The 26,048-nt window shown below is 42.9% G+C and overlaps 1 protein-coding gene across 2 annotated transcripts in view; it reads right to left on the reverse strand.

Annotated features, from left to right (window-relative positions):
* Positions 1–3,094: 3,094 nt before the first annotated feature.
* drd3 (dopamine receptor D3) overlaps positions 3,095–26,048 on the reverse strand; it is a 71,082-nt gene continuing 48,128 nt past the window's right edge. For both annotated transcript variants that reach the window (XM_055881977.1, XM_055881976.1), the window contains exons 5-8: positions 22,618–22,814; positions 17,601–17,666; positions 15,640–16,024; positions 3,095–11,882 (exon numbers count right to left, since the gene is read on the reverse strand). In XM_055881977.1, coding sequence (XP_055737952.1) covers positions 11,686–11,882; positions 15,640–16,024; positions 17,601–17,666; positions 22,618–22,814 — 845 coding nt within the window. In that variant the 3' untranslated portion in view covers positions 3,095–11,685. The remainder of the gene's footprint in view (positions 11,883–15,639; positions 16,025–17,600; positions 17,667–22,617; positions 22,815–26,048) is intronic.

Below are 26,048 nucleotides of genomic sequence, written 5' to 3' on the forward strand. Positions count from 1 at the left end.
GACTCCGACTCGCTGCTTGTTCTCTCGTGGGGAGAACCGGTTGAAAGTTTCTGTCAGCTGAATGAGCAACACCGGTTGAGCATTCCTACAGCATTTCCCTCCAGAAGCCATGAGAAAATTGTCCGGCTGCGGGGACTGTGGGGATTTATACTACTATCTGTACTTACTGGTGGCACAGACGCTGTTTCATCCTTTCCTACACTGAAATTACCCTTGCCTAACGATTGCGTCTGAAGCTGGGCTTGCAGCACAGCTATCCTCGCCGTAAGGCGATCGTTCTTTTGTATATTATGAGTACAGCGACTGCAATTAGAAGGCTTCATGTTAATGTTACTACTTAGATTCGGCTGGTGGAGGTCCTGACGAACCACGTCCAGATAAAGCGTCTGGAGGGAAAAAGCTGAATGAAAACAAGTCGAGTGAGGGGAAAAACGAAAATATAAACAGTAATTAAAAAGTAAAAACTGTAAAGTTGTCAGGTAGCAAAGAACGGTTAGCAACAAAAAGATGGGTCCCAATAATGGGAGTAACTACGTTGTTGATCCTCAGTTTTAGTTTATCACAGCCATTCAACTCTGTAACTGTTTTAAAGTCACCATTTTAAAGTCACCATTGGCCTCATGGTGAAATCCCTGAGCGTTTTCCTTCCTGTACGGCAACTGAATTAGGAAAGATGCCTGTATCGGTGTAGTGACTGGGTGTATTGATACACCATCCAAAGTGTAATTAATAACTTCACCATGTTCAAAGGGATATTTCATGTCTGCTTTTTTAAAACCCATCTACCAATAGGTGCACTTCTTTGCAAGGTATTGATAGACTCACTAAACAGAGAACATCCCTGGCATCTCTGCAGTAGGGATGACCAGGGATGTTCTGTTTAGTGAGTCAACCAGGGATGTTCGCTGTTTAGTGAGTCTGTCAGATCAGAGGCAGTAGGGATGACCAGGGATGTTCTCTGTTTAGTGAGTCTGTCAGATAGGAGGCAGTAGGAATGACCAGGGATGTTCTCTGTTTAGTGAGTCTGTCAGATCAGAGGCAGTAGGAATGACCAGGGATGTTCTCTGTTTAGTGAGTCTGTCAGATAGGAGGCAGTAGGAATGACCAGGGATGTTCTCTGTTTAGTGAGTCTGTCAGATAGGAGGCAGTAGGAATGACCAAGGATGTTCTCTTGAGAGGTGTGTGAATTGGACCATCTTCCTGTCCTTCAAAATATAACTCGTATATTTGGGTGTCAGGGGAAAATCTGTGGAGTAAAAAGTACATTTATTTTCTTTAGGAATGTAGTAAAGTAAAAGTAATCAAAAATATGAATAGTAAAGTGAAGTAAAAGTACTTAAGTAAAAATACTTTAATGTACTACTTAAGTGCTTTACACCACTGATTATTGCACACAGAGTGAGTCCAAGCAACTTATTACGTGACTTGTTAAACACATTTTTACTCCTGAACTTTAGGCTTGCCATTACAAAGAGGTTGAATACTTATTGACTCAGCTTTCGACATTATGGGTTTTGTGTGTAGGCCAGTGAAAATCTAAATTTAATCAATTTTAAGTTCAGGCTGACACACGAAAAATGTTGATAAAGTCAAGGCACTGTATATACACATATACTGCATTTTAATTACTGAAACAGTGTAATTTGGCTTGTTAACTGAATTCGTCCTGACTGTCGCGATTTCTTGTTTTTTAGTTTTACAATTATTGTTTTTCTGTACTTTGACATTTTTACTGCTTTGTTAGGAGCAAGTAAACACAAGCATTTTGCTGCAGCCACTATAACATCTGCTAAACTGTGTTACCTTGAAAGAGGCAACGCTTCATTTTATCTGTGCAATATTTAAATACTATTAGGATAAACTTTGATTAGATTTTTTTTTGCTATTGCACATGATGCAGACATCAACATGCAGACGTCAATATGCAAACCAACACAGATATGTATACACACAAACAGATTATGGTCTCATCCTCTCTTTTACATCCATATGCTCTATGCTCTCTCTCCCCCTCACACACAATTGCACGCATGTGTAACATGCACACACACACACTTTAAGTGTGAGGTGATGTGTGGGTTGCGGTAGGTGAGCAGGTGTAGATCTCTAAGTGGATTCAGTGTTGCTGGTGTTCCTTCCACTGCCCTGACTGGCTCCACTCAACATCTATCCCCTCCTAGCCATCACTCTCTCTCTCTCCCCTCTCTCTACTCTCTCTACTCTCTCTCACTCTCTCACCCTGCCTTTGTCCTTTCATCTTCTCTCCTTTTCTTGTCTTCATCTCACTCTCTTCCTTTTGTCTTTCTCTATCTTCAGCCCTCCATCCATCTTCTCTCTCTCTTCAGCCCTCCATCCATCTTCTCTCTCTATCTTCAGCCCTCCATCCATCTTCTCTCTCTATCTTCAGCCCTCCATCCATCTTCTCTCTCTCTTCAGCCCTCCATCCATCGTCTCTCTCTATCTTCAGCCCTCCATCCATCTTCTCTCTCTATCTTCAGCCCTCCATCCATCTTCTCTCTCTATCTTCAGCCCTCCATCCATCTTCTCTCTCTCTATCTTCAACCCTCCATCCATCTTCTCTCTCTCTATCTTCAGCCCTCCATCCATCTTCTCTCTCTCTATCTTCAGCCCTCCATCCATCCATCTTCTCTCTCTATCTTCAGCCCTCCATCCATCCATCTTCTCTCTTTCTATTTTCAGCCCTCCATCCATCCATCCATCTTCTCTCTCTCTATCTTCAGCCCTCCATCCATCTTCTCTCTCTCTATCTTCAGCCCTCCATCCATCTTCTCTATCTCTATCTTCAGCCCTCCATCCATCTTCTCTCTCTCTATCTTCAGCCCTCCATCCATCTTCTCTCTCTCTATCTTCAGCCCTCCGTCCATCTTCTCTCTCTCTATCTCTCTACATGTTTCTGTGGTTTCTCTCAAGGCTCAGCTGGGGTCCAGCTGTGATACTGCCCCAGAGCCCAATCTGCCTCCCCACACCACATGTACCGCTCACTTTCTCTCTCCACACTCTGTGTGTGTGTGTGTGTGTTTTGTGTGTGAGTGTGTGTTTTGTGTGTGCGTACAGATGACAAGTAGCCGATGAGAACTGCTTAATTTAGCTTTTATTCACCACAACACAGAGAAGCTTTTCTCATCTATGACAGCCCCGCCCACCTCACCATTCACACCCGTGTCTGATTCACTGGCACTACAAAGCCCCGCCCCCTGAGAACGCCACTATCAAGGAACAGAGAGCTTCAGATATTTTTCAACCCAGCAGGCATGGCTTAACCAGAGGCTTATCAAAAAATCTAACAGTGGCACAAAGAACCGTTTTCAAAACGCCTCCTCTGTGTTCCATAAGTGTTGACATCGGTTTAAATGACTCCAACAGCAATCCAAACATCTCTCACATCCAGATATAAAATGACTCTTTGTGATTCAGATGGACGGAGCCTTTAAGCAACTCTTGAATAAATTCACAGTGATTCAAATATAAACAGCTTGATGACTGTGACACGCATGCAGAGGCGGACAGAGCCATATAGTTCTCTAAATACATGGTGGTGGGTGGATTTTTAAATGTTTTATTTAACCTTTATTTAACGAGGCAAGTCAGTTAAGAACAAATGATTATTTACAATGCCGGCCTACCCCGGCCAAACCCTAACCCGGACGACGCTGGGCCGCCTTATGGGACTCCCAATCACGGCCGGTTGTGATACAGCCTGGAATCAAACCAGGGTCTGCAGTGACACCTCTAGCACTGAGATGCAGTGCATTAGACCGCTACACCACTCGAGAGCCCTGGATGATGTCAGTAGTAATAGTAAGTACTGCTGTTCTGAATATAATAGGCCCATCACCTCAGTGAACCTTAGAAATGAATTGGACTGTGAGCCCTTGCTACAGTACATGTATACAGTAGCTTTGAGTCATCAGTTGGAGTAGTGTAGGAGACAGAGTTGTGAACTCTAGGGTTGCATCATAAATGGCACCTTATTCAAACTACGTCTGGTCAGGAGTAGTGCACTATGTAGGATGTGATTTGGGACGCATCCTAGATCTGTGCTTGAGCTGTGAGTTGTAGACTCAAATAGTAATACACTGAGGCAAGGAAGACTGTGTGCTTTGATTGACACATGACGTCAGCATTTGTGGCCTGGTCATAACACTGTTCCAGGCATCCAACAGAGGATTGTGATTGGGACTGATCTGTGTGAGTATTACTGACTGAGGGTCTTTCTTCACGTCACCTTTTCAACCACCAGGACAGCGTATCATTCCTTGTACCTCAAACAAAGATCACATTAGACCAGGGGTCTTCAACCTTTTCCTGCCCAGGGACCTGCTCCCAGGCAAACCGGCGACCCAGGGATCCCCATCATACGTTAACAAAAAAACGTTTCTTATCATCAGGTGAATGATAATGGCAAGGAGAAGTAACCAACATTTTAAAATGAATTGACTTGGTAGATCGTTTTCATTATTTTGAAATCCCCACATTCTAATTGGAAGAGGAAGTGTAAACCCTAACAGCCTATTAGCGTGAAAGGTAACTCCAAACACATTTCACTAAGAGCAGTTGGCAAAAATGAATGTCAAAGCAGCCATCGGCACTCACTGGTAGCCTATTCACGGCTGCTTTTTCAAAGCCTGTCAGATACTCCAGTGAGTGTAATTGCCTCCAGTGAGTGTAATTTGCTCAATATTAGGAGTTGAGAAATAAAGTTGACATTAGAAATAAGATATTCTCTCCTTTCTACTGTAGGTACAGTGCCTTCAGAAAGTATTCATACCTATTTACATATTCCACATTTTGTTGTGTTACAGCCTGAATTGAAAATGTATTAAATAGATTGTTTTCCTTACCAATCTACATATAATACCCCATAATGACAAAGTGAAAACATGTTTTTAGAAAATGTTGCTAATTTATTGAAAATGATATACAGAAATATCTAATTTATATACACTAACGTTCAAAAGTTTGGGGTCACTTAGAAATGTCCTTGTTTTTGAAAGAAAAGCAATTTTTTTGTCCCTTAAAATAACATCAAATTGATCAGAAATACAGTGCAGACATTGTTAATGTTGTAAATAAATATTGTAGCTGGAAAAGGCTGATTTTTAATGGAATATTTACTTAGGCATACAGAGGCCCATTATCAGCAACCATTACTTCTGTGTTAGCTAATCCAAGTTTAGTACCCGCAAAAAAACAGTCTCAACGGCAACAGTGATGAGGCAACTCCGGGATGCTGGCCTTCTAGGCAGAGTTCCTTTGTCTAGTGTCTGTGTTCTTTTGCCCATCTTAATCTTTTCTTTTTATTGGCCAGTCTGAGATATGGCTTTTTCTTTACAAATCTGCCTAGCAGGCCAGCATCACGGAGTTGCCTCTTCATTGAGTTGAGATTGGTGTTTTGCGGGTACTATTTAACCTCTCTGGGATATAGGGGGTGCTGTTTCGACTTAGGGAAAATTGGTCTCCAAATTAAACTGCCTAGTACTCAATTCTTGCTCGTACAATATGCATATTATTGTTATTATTGGATAGAAAACACTCTCTAGTTTCTATAGCCGTTTGAATTATGTCTCTAAGTGGAACAGAACTCATTCTACAGCACTTTTCCTGATATGGAGTGAGATTTCAGAAATCTTGGCCTCTGGTCCCAGGTCAGTTTTAATGTCCCTGTAAATGCTATGAGGATACAAACACTGCCCATGCCTTCCTCTAGATGTCAGTAAGTGGTGACAATTTGAATGGAGTCGATTGCGCAATCAGGGCCTGTATAAAAGGCCAAAGACCGGATGTACCGTTCTTTTGCTCCCTGCGCCTGACGCACGATGGACGTCGGACCTGCTCTCTTTCCAAGCTGTTGTTTAGCCAGTAATATATCACCGGTCATGTTTTTACTCGTTATAGGTGTTAAAAACATCATAAGGTAGTTAATTTAAACCGTTTTATAGCAATTTATATCCGTTTAGTGCGATTTTGAGGCATTGCTTTGTGATGCACTTTGGAGCGCCGGGCACGTTTCGGGGTCCCGGTCGAACGTTAGTGGGCATTTCGACGGACAAGAGGACATCTTTCGACCAAAAGAAGATTAGACCCAAGAAAGGATACATTGCCCAAGATTCTGATGGAAGATCACCTCATAGTAAGAAATATTTAAGATGATAAATCGTTGTTCTGTCGAAAAATGTTAAACGCATATTCCGCCATTTTCTTTGGTATAGCTTCGCTTGGCGAACCCTGTATTGCACAGTAAGGATAATTTTAGAAATGTAATTCAGCGATTGCATTAAGAACTAATTTGTCTTTCGATAGCTGTCCAACTCATATTTTTTTAGTCAAGTTTATGAATAGTTATTCATGAGACAAGATCACTGTCAAATATGGAGCCCGGCATTTTCAGGCTAGTATTGTCATTGTATAACCACGTTTTTTTGTGGCTAAATATGCACATTTTCGAACAAACCCTATATGTATGTTGTAATATGATGTTACAGGAGTGTCATCGGAAGAATTCTGAGAAGGTTAGTGGAAAAATTTATATATTTTGGCGATGATTACGTTATCGCTCTCTTTGGCTTGAATCAATGCTCGGGTAACGTTTGCACATGTGGTATGCTAATATAACAATTTATTGTGTTTTCGCTGTAAAACACTTAGAACATCTGAAATATTGTCTGAATTCACAAGATCTGTGTCTTTCCATTGCTGTGAGCTGTGTATTTTTTAAGAAATGTTTTATGATTAGTAATTAGGTAATACACGTTGCTCTCTGTATTTATTCTAGTCGAGTTGTGATGGTGGGTGCAATTGTAAACTATGATTTATACCTGAAATATGCACATTTTTCTAACAAAACCTATCCTATACAATAAATATGTTATCAGACTGTCATCTGATGAGGTTTTTTCTTGGTTAGTGGCTATCAATATCTTTATTTGGCCGAATTGGTGATAGCTACTGGTGGAGAGAGAAAATGGTGGACAAAGAAAAATGGTGTCTTTTGCTAACGTGGTTAGCTAATAGATTTACATATTTTGTCTTCCCTGTAAAACATTTTAAAAATCTGAAATGGTGGCTTTATTCACAAGATCTGTATCTTTCATTTGGTGTCTTGGACTTGTGATTTTATGATATTTAGATTTTCCTTTTCATTGTGACGCGATGCTAATCAGTGAGGGGGGGGTTGGGGGTGCTTGTCAGTTGGGACGCTAGCGTCCCAACTATCCCAGAGAAGTTAATGAAGCTGCCAGTTGAGGACTTGTGATGCGTCTGTTTCTCAAACTAGAGACTAATGTACCTTTCCTCTTACTCAGTTGTGCACCGGGGCCTCCCACTCCTCTTTTTATTCTGGTTAGAGCCAGTTTGCGCTGTTCTGTGAAGGGAGTAGTACACAGTGATGGAAGAGATCTTCAGTGTCTTGGCAATTTTTTGCATAGAATAGCCTTCATTTCTCAGAACAAGAATAGACTGACGAGTTTCAGAAGAAAGTTCTTTGTTTCTGGCCATTTTGAGCCTGTAATCGAATCCACAAATGCTGACGCTCCAGATACTCAACTAGTCTAAAGAAGGCCAGTTTTATTGCTTCTTTAATCATCACTACAGTTTTCAGCTGTGCAAACAAATTGCAAAAGGGTTTTCTAATGATCAATTAGCCTTTTAAAATTATAAACTTGGATTAGCTAACACAACATGCCATTGGAACACAGGAGTGATGGTTGCTGACAATGTGGCCTCTGTCACCTAAGTACAGTCATGGCTAAAAGTTTTGAGAATGACACATTAATTTTCACAAAGTCTGCTGCCTCAGTTTGTATGATGTCAATTTGCATATACTCCAGAATGTTATGAAGAGTGATCAGATGAATTGCAATTAATTGCAAAGTCCGTCTTTGCCATGCAAATGAACTGAACCCCCCCCCCCAAAAAAAATTGCCTGCATTTCAGCGATTCTTTCGTTAACACAGGTGTGAGTGTTGACGAGGACAAGGCTGGAGATCACTCTGTCATGCTGATTGAGTTTGAATAACAGACTGGAAGCTTCAAAAGGAGGGTGGTGCTTGGAATCATTGTTCTTCATCTGTCAAACATGGTTGCCTGCAAGGAAACATGTGCCGTCATCATTGCTTTGCACAAAAAGGGCTTCACAGGCAAGGATATTGCTGCCAGTAAGATTGCACCTAAATCAACCATTTATCGGATCATGAAGAACTTCAAGAAGAGCGGTTCAATTGTTGTGAAGAAGGCTTCAGGGCGCCCAAGAAAGTCCTGCAAGCGCCAGGACCGTCTCCTAAAGTTGATTCAGCTGCGGGATCGGGGCACCACCAGTACAGAGCTTGCTCAGGAATGGCAGCAGGCAGGTGTGAGTGCATCTGCACGTGTGAAGACTTCTGGAGGATGGCCTGGTGTCAATAAGGGCAGCAAAGAAGCCACTTCTCTCCAGGAAAAACATCAGGGACAAACTGATATTCTGAAAAAGTTACAGGGATTGGACTGCTGAGGACTGGGGTAATGTCATTTTCTCTGATGAATCCCCTTTCCGATTGTTTGGGGTATCCAGAATAAAGCTTGTCCGGAGAAGACAAGGTGAGCGCTACCATCAGTCCTGTGTCATGCCAACATTAAAGCATCCTGAGACCATTCATGTGTGGGGTTGCTTCTCAGCCAAGGGAGTGGGATCACTCACAATGTTGCCTAAGAACACAGCCATGAATAAAGAATGGTACCAACACATTCTCCGAGAGCAACTTCTCCCAACCATCCAGGAACAGTTTGGTGACGAACAATGCCTTTTCCAGCATGATGGAGCACCTTGACATAAGGCAAAAGTGATAACTAAGTGGCTCGGGGAACAAAACATTGATATTTTGGGTCCATGGCCAGGAAACTCTCCAGACCTTAATCCCATTGAGAATTTGTGGTCAATCCTCAAGAGGAGGGCGGACAAACAAAAACCCACGAAATCCAAGCATTGATTATGCAAGAATGGGCTGCCATCAGTCAGGATGTGTCCCAGAAGTTAATTGACAGCATGCCAGGGCGGATTGCAGAGGTCTTGAAAAAGAAGTGTCAACACTACAAATATTGACTCATTGCATCAACTTCATGTAATTGTCAATAAAAGCCTTTGACACTTATGAAATGCTTGTAATTACTTCAGTATTCCATAGTAACATGTGACAAAAATATCTAAAGACACTGAGGCAGCAGACTTTATGAAAATTGATATTTGTGTCATTCTCAAAGCTTTTGGCCATGACTGTAGATATTCCATAAAAAATCTGCAGTTTCCAGCTACAATAGTCATTTACAACATTAACAATGTCTACACTGTATTTCTGATCAATGTGATGTTATTTGAATGGACAACAAATGTGCTTTTCATACAAAAACAAGGACATTTCTAAGTGACCCCAAACTTTTGAACGGTAGTCGGTAGTGTACATACTCACACCCCTGAGTCAATACATGTTAGAATCACCTTTGGCAGTGATTACAGCTTTTTGGGTAAGTCTCTAAGAGCTTTGCACACCTGGATTGTACAATATTTTCACATTATTACTCTTTAAAAAAATCAAGGTCTGTGAAGTTGGTTGATGATCATTGCTAGACAGCCATTTTCAAGTCTTGCCATAGATTTTCAAGACGATTTAAGTCAAAACTGTAACTAGGCCACTTAGAAACTTTCATTGTCCTGTCTTGGTAAGCAGTGCATATTTCACCTTGTGTTATAGTTTATTGTCCTGCTGAAAGGTGAATTTGTCTCCCAGTGTCTGTTGGAAAGCAGACTGAATCAGGTTCAGGATTTTGCCTGTGCTTAGCTCTATTCCATTTATTTTTATCCTAAAAAAACCTCTAGTCCTTGCCGATGACAAGTATACCCATAACATGATGCAGCCACCACCATGCCAGAAATTACAGAGAGTGGTACTCAGTGATGTGTTGGGTTGGATTTGCCCCAAACATAACGCTTTGTATTCAGGACATAAAGTTCATTTCTATGCCACATTTTCAGTTTTACTTTAGTGCCTTGTTGCAAACAGGATGCGTGTTTTGGAATATATTTATTGTGTACAGACTTCCTTCTTTAACCTCTGTCATTTAGGTTAGCATTGTGGAGTAACTACAATGCTGTTGATCCATCCTCAGTTTTCTCCTATCAGAGCCATTAAACTATGTAACTGTTTTAAAATCCCCATTGGCCTCATGGTGAAATCCCTGAGCGGTTTCCTTCCTCTCTGGCAACTGAGTTAGGAAGGACGCCTGTATCTGTGTAGTGACTGGGTGTATTGATACACCATCCAAAGTGTCATTAATAGCTCAAATTAATAGCTCATTAATAGCTCAACATGCTCAAATGGATATTCAGTGTCTGCTTTTTTTTTTTTACCTATCTACCAATAGGTTCCCTTCTTTGCAAGGTATTGGAAAATCTCCCTGGTCGTTGTGGTTGAATCTGTGTTTGAAATTCACTGCTCGGCTGAGGGACCTTACAGACAATTGTATGTGTGGGGTACAAAGATGAGGTAGTCATTCAAAAATCCTTGTTAGGCAAATTTGTACTCCTGAACTTATTTTGGCTTGCCATAACAAAGGGTTTGAACACCTATTGACTCAAGACATTTCAGATTTTCGTTTTTTATTAATTTGTACAAATTTCTAAAAACATAACTCCACTTTGCCATTATGGGGTATTGTGTGTAGGTCATTGACAAAAAAAATCTAAATTGAATCCATTTTAAATTCAAGCTGTAACACAACAAAATGTGGAAGAAGTATGTCATTAAAGTGTGTAATCTGTTGTTGCTAGGGATAGTCACAACAACATTTAAATAAAAGTTGTATTTCTTCCACTTTATTTTGTATTTATTGTGGCGGAGCCCCTGTAGTACCTCCGGTTGAATACCCCTGCAGCAGGGAAAGGGTTTCGTGTCTTTTGATGGCTGTACATTGTGTCATATGGATGTGTGGAACTCTACTTCTCTCCATTTCCTTTGTTGCATTTGTCCTCTTTTCTCTATAAAAGTATTTCCCCCACCTCTGAATCACTAGTATTGTAGCAGTAATTTGTATGGTTTGAATTTAACTCCCATACCCTCCCTTCATGTCTCCTGCCCACTGTGTACAGTATAACACAGGTAGAGCAGGTCCTTGCCCAGCTAACTAGCAGCCAAGTCAGATACGGTACCTGTAGTTCAGCTCAGGTGTGCAGGGCCTGTGTTACCGTCAGAAAGTCCTTGCTCAGGTGTGCTATAGTGTGCTGAGAGGTTCAGTGGAAGAGCATGGTCAGACATGGTCTTTATGGATCTGTCCTCTCAGCTGGAGATGATTTAGATGAAGACGAGTCATTGAACCTAAAGATGGACGGGTCATGGCTCATGTATCCATGCCTCAGGTACAGTATCCATTATCCATGCTCAGGTGTGCACATCAGGTGTTCCGGGCCTAAGGTCCAGTACTGGTCATAAGCCTTGCATGACATGGTTACGGTGGACCTATTGGCCTCTCAGCAGCAGATGATCTTATTGAAGGAGAGTCATTGCCCCTGATAATATGCAGTCAGGCTCAGGCCATGACTCATGCATCTTATTCATACTCAGGTATGCCGGGCCCAAGGTCCAGTACAGTTTAGGTGCATGGCCATTAGCCTGACATGGTCATGCTGGACCAACTCTGTTCTCAGCAGCTGAGGATCTTGATGAAGGCGCGTCTGAACTCAATGTTGAAGGTGGTGTAGATGACAGGGTTAAGGGCGCTGTTGACGTAGCCCAGCCAGGTGAAGGCGCTGTAGAGCTCCGGGGGAATACGACATGTCCTGCAGTGGGTGTTCAGGATGTGAGTCACGAAGAACGGCAGCCAGCAGATCAGGAACACTCCTGGAAGAGGGAGGGAAGGGGGATGGAGCGATAGAGAGAGAGAAAGGGAAGGGGGGAGAGAGGGGATGGAGAGAGCAAGAGGGATGGAGAAAGAGGGGGAGGGATGAGGAGATATGGATGGGGAAGAGGGAGAGCATGATGGACGGAGAGAGAAAGGGATGGAGAGAGAGGGAGGGAAGGGGGATGGAGCGATAGAGAGAAAGGGAAGGAGAAAGCGAGAGAGGAAGGGGGGAGAGAAAGGGTTGGAGAGAGAGGGGGGGACAGATCGAGCGAGACAGCGGAAAGCGAGATAAAGAGGGAGTGTAAAAGAGAGTGAGTCAGAATTATGACTTCAAACACCTTCATTCCTCATGAACCTGTACAGTGTGTGGTGTATACATTAGCCTTACGGTCAGCTAATGCACGCTACAGCAGCCACAGAGAGCAAGCCTGGTCTACAGGGTTAATGGGTTTAACTTATGCTCCTATACAAACATCCTCCAGCAAGTTAACACACAGCAACTTCAACATACTGACAGAATTCCAAGTAGACCCATACCCCCATAGACACTTTATGTACAGATGTAGGATCTTAATTTGACCGGTTTCGTTGAAGGAGGAAAATAATCCTGCAGCAGAATGATTTGATAATTATCATAAAAGTGATCATTTCTAACGGGAAACTAGTTTTGTTAGGCTACAGTAGGCTATTGTTTAGAGCCCAATTGCATTTCGGATACACTTGTACGTCATAGTGGAGAGACCAATATCAAGTCCTGCAAAAAAATGATACAGTGCATTCAGAAAGTGTTCTTACCTCTCGACTTCTTTCATATTTTGTTGTGTTACAGCCTGAATTCAAAACGGATAAAAAAAATTAAAAACATCTCACCCACCTACACACATTACCCCATAGCGACAAAGTGAAAACATGTTTTTTTAATTTTTGCTAATTTATGAAAATGAAATACAGAAATATCTCATTTACATAAGTACTCACACCCCTGAGTCAATAGATGTTAGAATCACCTTTAGCATTGATTCAGCCCTGTGAGTCTTTCTGGGTAAGTCTCTAAGAGCTTTGCACACCTGGATTGTACAATATTATTCCTTAAATTCTTTAAGCTCTGTCAAGTTAGTTGTTAATCATTGCTAGACAGTCATTTTTTAAATATTGCCATAGATCTTCAAGCTAATTTAAGTCAAAAACTGTAACTAGACCACTCAGGAACATTCAATGTAGATTTGGCCTTGTGTTTCAGGTTATTATCCTGCTGAAAGGTGAATTCATATCCCAGTGTCTGTTGGAAAGCAGACTGAACCAGGTTTTCCTTTTAGGATTTTGCCTGTGCTTAGCTCTATTCTGTTTCTTTTTATCATAAAAAACTGCCTAATCCTTGCCGATGACAAGCACATCTATAACATGATGCAGCCACAACCATGCCTGAAAATATGAAGTGGTACTCAGTGATGTATTGGATTTGGCCCAAACATAACGCTTTGTATTAAGGACATACATTTGCCACATTTTTTGCATTATTACTTTAGTGCCTTATTGCAAACAGAACGCATGTTTTGGAATATTTTTATTCTGTACAAGCTTCCTTCTTTTCACTTTGTCATTTCGGTTAGTATTGTGGAGTAACTACAATGTTGTTGATCCATCCTCAGTTTTCTCCTATCACAGCCATTAGACTCTGTAACTGTTTTAAAGTCACCATTGGCCTTGTGAAATCCTTGAGCGGTTTCCTTCCTCTCTGGCAACTGAGTTAGGAAGGACAACTGTATCTTTGTAGTGATTAGGTGTATTGATACACCATCCAAATGAATAACTTTAACTTCAGGATGTTGGTGGCACCTTAATTGGGGAGGACAGGCTCGTGGTAATGACTGGAGCAGAATAGGTGGAAAGGTATCAAATACATCAAACACATGGTTTCCATGTGTTTGATGCCATTTCATTTGCTCCCTTCCAGCCATTAATATGAGCCGTCCTGCCCTCAGCAGCCTCCACTGACTTCAACATGCTAATTGATATTCAATGTCTGTGTTTGAAATTCACTGCTCGAAAGAGGGACCTTACAGATAATTATACGTGTGGGGTACAGTGATGAGGTAGTCATTCAAAAATCACGTTAAACACTATTATTGCACACAGAGTTCATGCAATTTATTATGTGCCTTGTTAAGCCAATTTCTACTCCTGAAATGATTTAGGTTTGCCATATCAAAGGGGTTGAATACTTATTGACTCAAGACATTTCAGCTTTTCATTTTTAAGGAATTTGTAAACATTTCTAAAAACACAATTCCACTTTGACACGATGGGGTATTGCGTGTAGCCCAGTGACACAGTCTCAATTTAATAAATGTTAAATGCAGGCCGTAAGACAACAAAATGTGGAAAAAGTCAAGAGGTGTGAATACTTTCTGAAGGCCCTGTATGTTATGAAATCAAATTCTTACAATATCTTACGGATTTGTAAGTGCTTAAGATTCCCCTCAGTCTCTTTAAGCTATATAAAACAATGGTTGTTGATGTGTATGGCTGCATTTAAGATACTGTACATTTGAATGTCGCAGTAGTAGGACCTACAGTAGGACCTAGTAGTATGAAATGTATTCTGTCTGGTGCTTTAGCGATTTAAGCGAGCGATTGAGAAAGAACTGCAGGGTTTCAGTGAATTTATGTAAATCACGGGCTCATTTGACAACGCAGAAAAATTCTCACAGACAACAGAGTGATCGAATGAAGATACCGTGGGCTAGGTGTCGATTTGGAATTCAGAAAGTGTCTCCCCCACAGTTCAAAGTCGTCAAAGTCATGTGACATGGCTGACCGATCCGATTCTCTCTAGGCCAGAGAAGCTAGGGAGTGTCACGCTGAGGACATCTGCTCTCTGTGTGTGTGTGTGTGGTATGTGTGTGTACGTGACTCTTCTGTCTAATTAAGCAGACACCTCTGATTAGCTTCAGTCTCACTCAGTAGGGCTTGGACTCGCCAACATGCCAGCTCTCACAATGAACAGCCTGGACCAATGGCGGTTAACAACATCCGCTAATCATTACAGTGTGTATGTTTGTGTGTGTTCGGTGCATGCGTGTGTGCAGGTGTGTATACCTTGTGTCTGTGTGTGTGCGCTTGCGTGTGTGTGAAAGAAATATAGAATGGTAAGGTGCTATTGTAGGTGTTTCACCTCAGAGTCGATATCTATCTTTAGATCCACCCACCCTATTTACATATCTATCTTTAGATCCACCCATCCAATTTACATATCTATCTTTAGATCTATCCATGCAATTTACATATCTATATTTAGATCCGCCCATCCAATTTACATTTCAGCTTTACCATGGTTTGTTCTGACTTAATAAAGTCTCACTAGAACTGCAGACAAACTAGTGCTAGGCACCCAGCAGTGAAGGTAATGAATTGTAACTGATATCCTACATAGGCAATACAATGGTATTGTACGGCTCTGGAGACATTGTTCTATTATTCTGCAGAGTAAAATGTTGTTATAATGGATAGATCTGGGAGGGAGAGTGATTCTGACCTCTGACCCCCATGTCCATAACCCCAGTATTCTACAACAGTATTCACAGTCTATCATCCCCAGCTTCTGATTGACCCATTTGACTCCTTTGTCTCTCCTCTCTTTTCCACTCTTCCCCATGTGGTCCATGTGTTCTCAATCAAATCACGTGGCAGAGTTCATAGAGATGAATGAATAATACACATGGTGATAGTTCTAATAGAGAGAGTACTACTTCTTACCAAGAACAATGGCCAGCATCTGCGTAGCCTTCTTCTCCCTGTTCTGCATGCTCCTGATTCCATGTTGTTGTTGTTGTTGGCCGGCCAGGGACTGGGAGCAGGGGGCGGGGCGGAGGGCCGTGTGAATGCGTCCATTGGACAACTCCTTGACCTCACAGCTCCTCCTCACGGGTCTACGCACTCTCTCTTTGGCCAACTCCTCTTCTTTGGCGCAGTCCTGCTCGTGCTCGGTGTGGCCGCAGGAGGCGTGGCTGATGCTGCAGTAGTTCTGGATGTCCACTGGGGGCAGCAGAGTGTTCTCCACGGGGGCCGTGCGGGTGCGCTTACGCCTCAGGCACCCCGACAGGAGGCGAGTTTTAGGGGGCACTGACGGCTCCACACTCTCCTGGAAGGAACACACAGTCAGTCATATCTGAAGGTGCTGACCAATGACCCTACTGTTGATCTGGTCCAAAAACAACCCCTTGTCCGATTCCAGAGGGAGGGGATGGGGGTATGCAGATTAAGGTCTGCAACACTGTTTGCTTTCATATTTCCCCTCTAATCAGGGACTTTTTCAGAACTGGGACATCAGGTGACAGGATTCCCTGACACTTACTCCTGATTCTACACGTGTCTGTCCCTGATCGCCACCCCTTACTTCCAGAGACCCCGGCCCTTCCTATTTCACTGCTCCTTCCTTCCTGTTTCTCATGTCTCTGCCTGTCAGTCTGAACACACGTCTAACAGCCAAGCTTTGCAGCCCTGTTCTCAGGAGGAAATTAAAGCTTGTCATTTTCTCCATCTTTGAAGTAATTTGTGGATTATGCGCGAGCTGGTGTGACAAATAAAGCGCGAAACTTTAAGATTGGGATCTGAGTTTAGAAGCAGTAGGAGAGGAGCTTCATAATTCAGATTTTCAGCTCCCTCGCAGCCCTGGGGCTAAGACAAAGTAATGACACACACACACACAATGCTAAAAAGAGAACAGACACTCACTGCCAAGAATATCTGAATATGCCACCTGATTCATTGAGAGTCAGTGAGTTATTTAGATTATGTTTAAACCAACAACAGTGCAGCTTGAATACCCATCCAAAAACTCAGGTTGTCTATCTGCCTCGAAGCTGTCTATCTATCTGCCTCGAAGCTGTCTATCTATCTGCCTCGAAGCTGTCTATCTATCTGCCTCGAAGCTGTCTATCTATCTGCCTCGAAGCTGTCTATCTATCTGCCTCGAAGCTGTCTATCTATCTGCCTCGAAGCTGTCTATCTATCTGCCTCGAAGCTGCCTATCTATCTGCCTCGAAGCTGTCTATCTATCTACCTCGAAGCTGTCTATCTATCTGCCTCGAAGCTGTCAAAAGGCCAATTAAAAAAAATCAGAATTGGGCTGCCTGTGTAAACATACCCTCAGTTCTTCAATAATCTATTCAAATCCCAAAGTTGGAATAGTTAACACTTTATTACTATATATAATCAGCAATGTTAATATTATTAATATTATATTAGAATATGTAATATGCATAAATATTCAAGGAAAATATGTACAAACTTAACATGATGAACAGGAATGACATTTACTCTAACGTTTGGCCAAAAATAACTATTTGAAAGCCATGCCTTTTGATAGGCTGCCACCTCTACAATATATTATTAAAAAGGTAAAAAATTGAACCCCTCCCATCACAAAAAGGTTCCAGTTTCAACCTTTAAACAGGGATTCCTCTTTTCTGAGAGGTTCCTCGAGGAACATTTTTGAACTGGAAAGGTTCCCTGTGTGGTAATTCTTTTAACCCCAAAAGGTTCTTCCAGGCTCCTTTACTTCTAAAAGTGTACTTCACCCTCTCATACTTTCCAACATAAACAAAAACCTACAAGCAGACCGCATAAAGACATACACGCATGGACTCAGATATACACACACACACACTCAGACACACACATATACACACACACACACATATACACACTACTCTTACCACTTTGATCCTGATGGGAGACAGGTCTCTCTTCTCCTTGGGGGTTTCCTCCTGCAGACACGTCTCCTGGGAGAGAGGGATGAATGGAGCGAGAGGGGGATGAATGGAGCGAGAGAGGGATGAATGGAGCGAGAGGGGCATGAATGGAGCGAGAGAGGAATGAATGGAGCGAGAGGGGGATGAATGGAGCGAGAGAGGGATGAATGAATGGAGCGAGAGAGGCATGAATGGAGCGAGAGAGGGATGAATGGAGCGATAGGGGGATGAAGGAAGCGAGAGGGGGATGAAGGAAGCGAGAGGGGGATGAAGGAAGCGAGAGGGGGATGAATGGAGCGAGAGGGGGATGAATGGAGCGAGAGGGGGATGAATGGAGCGAGAGAGGGATGAATGGAGCGAGAGAGGGATGAATGGAGCGAGAGGGGGATGAATGGAGCGAGAGGGAGATGAATGGAGCGAGAGAGGGATGAATGGAGCGAGAGGGGGATGAATGGAGCGAGAGGGGGATGAATGGAGCGAGAGGGGGATGAATGGAGCGAGCGGGGATGAATGGAGCGAGAGGGGGATGAATGGAGCGAGAGGGGGATGAATGGAGCGAGAGGGGGATGAATGGAGCGAGAGGGAGATGAATGGAGCGAGAGAGGGATGAATGGAGCGAGAGGGGGATGAATGGAGCGAGAGAGGGATGAATGGAGCGAGAGGGGGATGAATGGAGCGAGAGGGGGATGAATGGAGCGAGAGAGGGATGAATGGAGCGAGAGGGGGATGAATGGAGCGAGAGGGGGATGAATGGAGCGAGAGGGGGATGAATGGAGCGAGAGGGGGATGAATGGAGCGAGAGGGGGATGAATGGAGCGAGAGGGGGATGAATGGAGCGAGAGGGGGATGAATGGAGCGAGAGAGGGATGAATGGAGCGAGAGGGGGATGAATGGAGCGAGAGGGGCATGAATGGAGCGAGAGGGGGATGAATGGAGCGAGAGGGGGATGAATGGAGCGAGAGGGGGATGAATGGAGCGAGAGGGGGATGAATGGAGCGAGAGGGGGATGAATGGAGCGAGAGGGGGATGAATGGAGCGAGAGGGGGATGAATGGAGCGAGAGGGGGATGAATGGAGCGAGAGGGGGATGAATGGAGCGAGAGGGGGATGAATGGAGCGAGAGGGGGATGAATGGAGCGAGAGGGGGATGAATGGAGCGAGAGGGGGATGAATGGAGCGAGAGAGGGATGAATGGAGCGAGAGGGGGATGAATGGAACGAGAGGGGGATGAATGGAGCGAGAGGAGGATGAATGGAGTGAGAGAGGGATGAATGGAGCGAGAGAGGGATGAATGGAGCGAGAGAGAGGGATGAATGGAGCGAGAGAGAGGGATGAATGGAGCGAGAGAGAGGGATGAATGGAGCGAGAGAGGAATGAATGGAGCGAGAGAGGGATGGAGAGAGGGATACACATGATGACTGACTCATCTTTCAACATGTAAGGGACAGTTTGAAATGTACCCTCATAGAATTAACTCTAAATAATGTTTACGACCACAAATAATAATCCTAGCGACCCTGTGATTATAGTCGTGGATATCGACTTTGCCACTGCAGCATGCTTTTGTGGCATAGTCGATGCCACGAAGGGATACGTGCCAGGAGGTTGAGGGTTCGCCCACCACCAAGGATGAGTTCAATCTCCCTGCCTGTTTCATTAGTTCTACACTACGATCAGAGCCAGACAATGATCAGCTAGGGGGACATCAGATTATCACAATTATGATGTCATATTTAGAATAATAAAAGCAACTCATTTTCCACCAACAGGTTTCTGTGCCAATGCACCACACAAGCAATAAACAAAGCATACCAACTTCAGGTGCTTCAATATCATGGTATGCGTTTTCAATACCACGATAGACTAGGTCAATCTCGACAAACAGAAAATACATCCCTCCCTACTTTGTAGGCCTACCCAGTAACCGTTTCCATTTATCAAATGGCCGCTGCACAGTTTGGATTGATTTTATTTGTCAGTAACAAAATATATACATACTGTATATATACAGTGCATTGGGAAAGTATTCAGACCCCTTGACTGAGAGCTCTGGAGCAGGTTTTCATCAAGGATCTCTCTGTACTTTGCTCTGTTCCTCTTTCCCTAGATCCTGACTAGTCTCCCAGTCCCCGCCACTGAAAAACATCTCCACAGCATGATGCTGCCATCACCATGCTTCATCGTAGGAATGGTGCCAGGTTTCCTCCAGACGTGACACTTGGCATTCAGGCCACAGAGTTCAATCTTGGTTTCATCAGACCAGAGAATCTTGTTTCTCATGGTCTGAGAGTCCTTTAGGTGCCTTTTGGCAAACTCCTAGTGGGCTTTCATGTGCCTTTTACTGAGGAGTGGCTTTCGTCTGGCCACTCTACCATAAAGGCCTGATTGGTGGAGTGCTGCAGAGATGGTTGTCCTTCTGGAAGGTTCTGCCATCTCCACAGAGGAACTCTGGAGCTCTGTCAAAGTGTCCATCGGGTTCTTGGTCACCTCCCTGACCGAGGCCTTTCTCCCCTGATTACTCAGTTTGACTGGGCGGCCAGCTTTAGGAAGAGTCTTGGTGTTTCCAAACTTCTTCCATTTAAGAATGATGGAGGCCACTGCGTTCTTCGGGACCTTCAATGCTGCAGAAATGTTTTGGTACCCTTCCCCAGATCTGTGCCTCGACACAATCCTGTCTCGGAGCTCTACGGACAATTCCTTCCTTCATGGCTTGGTTTTTGCTCTGACATGCGCTGTCAACTGTGGGACCTTATATAGACAGGTGTGTGCCTTTCCAAATCATGTCCAATCAATTTAATTTAACACTGGTGGACACCAATCAAGTTGTAGAAACATCTCAAGGATGATCCATGGAAACAGGATGCACCTGAGCTCAATTTCGAGTCTCGTAGCATAGGGCCTGAATACTTATGTAAATAAGGTATTTTCACTGCAGCCTAGAGTAGAATTTTGTACTCACTTAAAAACAATATTGCAATTGTTAATTGCATTGTGGTGTTGTAGGCTAGTTTTGTTAGGAGAATTGTATTGTCCCTAAACAAGATCAATAGGGGAGCTTTTTCAGCTGTGTGTCTCATGTCTTCACTGTTCTTTCATGCGCAATGATGCAACTGGCCTCTCCGTTGCCTATCAACTATTCCTATTTGTTCTTGTGGATTCATATTGAAAATGTATGCAGCTTTGAATGCTTTTACCTGTGGTATGATTGCTAGTTAGCCTATTGCAAATCTGGACAAATGATCCACCAACTACTATTGTCACTATGAATGGTAGATAGAGGGCAGGGTAGACAGACTGCTAGAACATATTGACCTGTGGTATAGTAAAGGTTAGCACACAGAAAAGCGTAGTGCATAAAGGAAGTACCAAAACACCTTAATGTAGTGGAGGTGCATGCAAGCAGATGAGGAAACTTGGCTATATGGAGAAATTCTATAGTAAACCTGCAAAAGAGCGAATGTTAACGAGGCAAAAAATCGCACTACCATCCTCTTTGCCCAATGAAACAATACACAACCCTCACCAAAACAAAAGTTAGTCAACCCTCCCCTATTTTGGACCCCACCCCCCCACCCCAGTAAATTTCAAACTGTCCCTAAACACACATGAGGCGGGACGGAGAGAAGGAGGGTGAGAGGATTGGCAGAGAGGAAATATCAAACCTGACTCATCCTTCAAAAGGTAAACAAATCTATCTTAGCACCCATTCCCCAATCCATCCATCTGTCAATATAGTAGCTGTTAACTAAACCACGTAGCACAGGGCCCTCGAACACCTTAAACCAGATTCCTCAAGTTCTTAACGTCTTTGCCTGCTGTCTCAATCTCTGATTGACTCTATTGAAATTGGATGGGGAGAAAAAATTGCATTCCATTTATATCAAAATAAAACTAAATCAGGGCAGCATTGAAAGCTTTTCTCTCCATATCACATTTTTCTCCAGTTAGCTGGAACTAAATCCTGTTCCAACATTCCCAAACAGCACCGTTAGTTCCATCATCCCAGATGTCTCCTGGGACGTGATCCGACAACACAAACATCCCGTAATGGATATGATCAAATCTGGGCTCAATGACTGGAAATGATCCTGCAACCCGCCGCTCAAATGAAGGGTCTGATCTTATAACCAGCCCCAATGTCACTGATTCAATTCTCTTTATTTGACTTCCCCTCCAGATGGTGTTGCTTGGTATTTACTATGTGGTAACAATTGGCACGCTTTGGAACTAAATACAATGTAATGGCTCCTATTTTAATGAATCCCAATTAAACAAAACAGTAATTAGTTTATAATTACCATGTAATTGCCATTTATTTGACATTGTGATTTCTAAGTCGGTAAAGAGCGGACTGTAACAAACTATCCTTCCACCTGCTACCATCACATTATGGGCATGACCTTAGTCACCTCTAGTGTGATGGAAATGACCCTGAAACCTGCCTGAACGTGAATGTAATGATCAAAGGAACTCCAACAAGCCCACGGATCCTCAGATCCCACATTATCGTATAACCTGAACTGACAAGTGAGTAGAACTGTTCGCCCAGCTCTCAGATACGCTCCTTTCTACACATCATATGGAGCCGGGCCACGTAGAGAGCAGCATGGACCTCACCACAACTCCATGGAGTGGTTATATCATCATCCCTCCTGCAACCACGACTAGCTGGATAACCGCCTCTCTACATCAGATCTCTCCAAGATCTCTGTTTCCGTGCACGCTCTGTATGATGCTGGTAGACATTTCATTGTGGTTGTGTCACATGACAGATGCCACTTGTGACATTGGCCAATCATGAGTGCAATGTTGATGTGAGCGTGTAGTGCTTTTTCATTCATTTATCTATGTGAGTCCCATTGAGATTGTCATCTCTTCTGTAAGGAAATCCTTACACACCTATGTGCAGATGTATGAGAGTATGCACTCACTTCAAGTTACATTTGCACTATCACTGTGGGACCATTTGGATGTGTTCTCACCACTGAGGCCAGGGCCGAGCCTGGCTGGACCTTTCCACTTTTGAGCTGGCGGAAGGCGATCCTCTTCCTCCTTTTCCGTAGGAAGACGTAGATGCGGACGTACACCAGCAGGGTGACAGTGAAGGGCAGGTAGAAGGACACCACCGACGAGTAGATCACAAAGTCAGGGTTGGAGATGGAGCACACCGTCGGGTCGTCTGAGGAAGAAGAAAACAACCATTCGGAGAACACGACCATGGTCTAATTACTAAACACTTACAGTACGCCTCTACCTGATCTGAGCTGAACATCTTGTCCAGTGGTTCCCAAGCTGTGGGTCGGGACCCACCTGTGGGTCGCAGCAAGGTTTCATAAAAATAAATACAAATTGGGGATTGTCACGGATCCCTCCGGAACATTCATTACGCACACCTGTCCCCTACTTCCCACTGATTAGTACTTGTATAGGTGTGCCCTTTGGTTTCCATTGGGCTGTACATTACTGTTACAATGTCCGTTGGTGCGTGTGAGTACCTGTGCTGTGTGTTTTGGGCTTTCGTACCCTTGTGGATTGCGCAGATGATTACGGATCTCGTACCGTGTGTTAATCATTGTGCACTTGTGTTATTTATTCGAGGTACTTCTCGCTCTTTTGTTTGGGTTTCAACCCTGTGTTTTTGTAAAGTGTTTGTTTCATCTTCGTTCCCGTGCCTTTACACGGCAAGCCGTAATTTTGTTACAATAAAAAACCCTATGACCCATTCCTGCGTCTGTCTCCCGAATCATTTATACCAGTGATACAGGGATGGAGAAAAGCTTTCAGTGTTAACTTAAACAACTTAAACCAAATAGAAAATATATAGAAAAGATAATGGACCTACAGTACCAATCAAAAGTTTAGAACACCTACTCATTCAAGGGTTTTCCTTTATTTTGACTATTTTCTACATTATAGAATAATAGTGAAGACATCAAAACTATAAAATAACACCTATGGAATAATGTAGTAACCAAAAAACCATTAAACAGGTCAAAATATATTTTATAATTGATATTCTTCAAAGTAGCACCCTTTGCCTTGATGACAGCTTTGCACACTCTTGGCATTCTCTCAACCAGCTTCACCTGGAATGCTTTTCCAACAGTCTTGAAGGAGTTCCCACATATGCTGAGCACTTGTTGGCTGTTTTTCCTTCACTCTGCGGTCCAACTCATCCCAAATCATCTCAATTGGGTTGAGGTCAGGTAATTGTGGAGGCCAGGTCATCTGATGCAGCACTCCATCACTCTCCATCTTGGTCAAATAGCCCTTTTACAGCCTGGAGGGGTGTTGGGTCATTGTCCAGTTGAAAAACAAATGATAGTCCCAATAAGCGCAAACCAGATGGGATGGCGTATCGCTGCAGAATGCTGTGGTAGCCATGCTGGTTGTGTGCCTTGAATTCTAAATAAATCACTGACAGAGCCACCAGCAAAGCACCCCCACACCATCATACCTCCTCCTCCAAGCTTCACGGTGCGAACCACACATGCAGAGATTATCTGTTCACCTACTCTGCGTCTCACAAAGACACGGCTGTTGGAACCAAAAATCGCAAATGTATACTCATCAGAACGAAGGACAGATTTCCAGTGGTCTAAAGTCCATTGCTCATGTTTCTTGGCCCAAGCAACTCTCTTCTTATTATTGGTGTCCTTTAGTTGTGGTTTCTTTGCAGCAATTTGATCATGAACGCCTGATTCGTGCAGTCTCCTCTGAACAGTTGATGTTGAGATGTGTCTGTTACTTGAACTCTGTGAAGCATTTATTTGGGCTGCAATCTGAGGTGCAGTTAACTAATGAATTTATCCTCTGCAGCAGAGGTAACTCTGGGTCTTCCATTCCTGTGGCGATCCTCATGAGAGCCAGTTTCATCATGGCGCTTGATGGTTTTTGCGACTGAACTTGAAGAAACTTTCAAAGTTCTTGACATTTTCCGAATTGACTGACCTTCTTATGACTAGGGTGGGTCATCTAGGTAATTATATTTCTATGTTGGCCTGGTATGGTTCCCAATCAGAGGCAGCTGTTTATCGTTGTCTCTGATTGGGGATCATATTTAGGCAGCCATTTCCCCTTTGTGCTTTGTGGGATCTTGTTTTTGTGTAGTATCTGTGAGCACTGCATTTTCTTCACCTTTCGTTTGTTCGTTTATTGTTTCGCTTTGAGTTTCACATAGTAATAAAAGATGTGGAACCCAGATCACGCTGCGCTTTGGTCCAGTTATTATGACGATCGTGACAGTCGTTTCTCTTTGCTTATTTGTGCTGTTCTTGCCATAATATGGACTTGATCTTTTACCAAATAGGGCTATATTCTGTATACCACCCCTACCTAATCACAACACAACTGATTGGCTCAAACGCATTAAGAAGGAAAGAAATTACACAAATTAACTTTTAATAAGGCACATCTGTTCAATTAAATGCATTCCAGGTGACTACCTCATGGAAATGATTGAGAGAATGCCAATAGTGTGCAAAGCTGTCATCAAGGCAAAGAGTGGCTACTTTGAAGAATCTCAAATATAAAATATATTTAGATTTGTTTAACACTTTTTTGGTTACTACATGATTACATATGTGTTATTTCATAGTTGTGATGTCTTCAAGATTATTCTACAATGTAGAAAATAGTAAAATTAAGGAAAAACCCTTGAATGAGTAAGTGTGTCCAAACTTTTGACTGGTACTGTATATGAAGCAACTTTTTATAGAGAGGGGAGGGTTAAGATATCATAGGATTTTCCTTTCTATTTTGTATATATGGACATGAAGTTTATGTCATTCAAAGCCAGGGGGATACGAAACCGGTTGAAGAGGAAAACGTCTTTTTTTTAAGGACTGCAACGCAGATCTTATATTCGTTCAAGAAACACATTCATGCAAAGAGGACTATAATTTTGGGGAAAATGCAATCAAATAAAATGTGTCACATGCGCTGAATACGACAGGTGTATATCTTACAGTGAAATGCTCACTTACAAGACCTTAACCAACAATGCAGTTGAATAATTATTTATAAATTGTACCTAAAAACAAAATACGAATACGAAATATAGATTAATAAAAATCAGTGGGGCAGTGACATTTTCTTGTCCACGGGACTAATCATGCAGCTGGGGTTGCAATTTTAGCACACAATTTCAAAGGGACATTTTTGTTTACTCAGATGGACACTAATGGACATTGGCTAGTAGCGGTCATCAACCACATGGACAGATTATTTGTGTTGTGTAATGTATATGGATACTGTTCTAGTCCTCCAAATAACTTACTTCTTCTGAGAAAATATCCATCCAGTCAGATTATAGTTGGTGGGGATTTTAATATGGTTTATTATAATGAGACTGATAGATTACCCCATAGACCTAACATTGGTGTGAACAAATTGGTGAATTTCTGAAAAAGCC

Source organism: Salvelinus fontinalis, chromosome 25 (genome assembly GCF_029448725.1).
Source record: "Salvelinus fontinalis isolate EN_2023a chromosome 25, ASM2944872v1, whole genome shotgun sequence".
Classification (NCBI taxonomy): Eukaryota; Metazoa; Chordata; class Actinopteri; order Salmoniformes; family Salmonidae; genus Salvelinus; species Salvelinus fontinalis.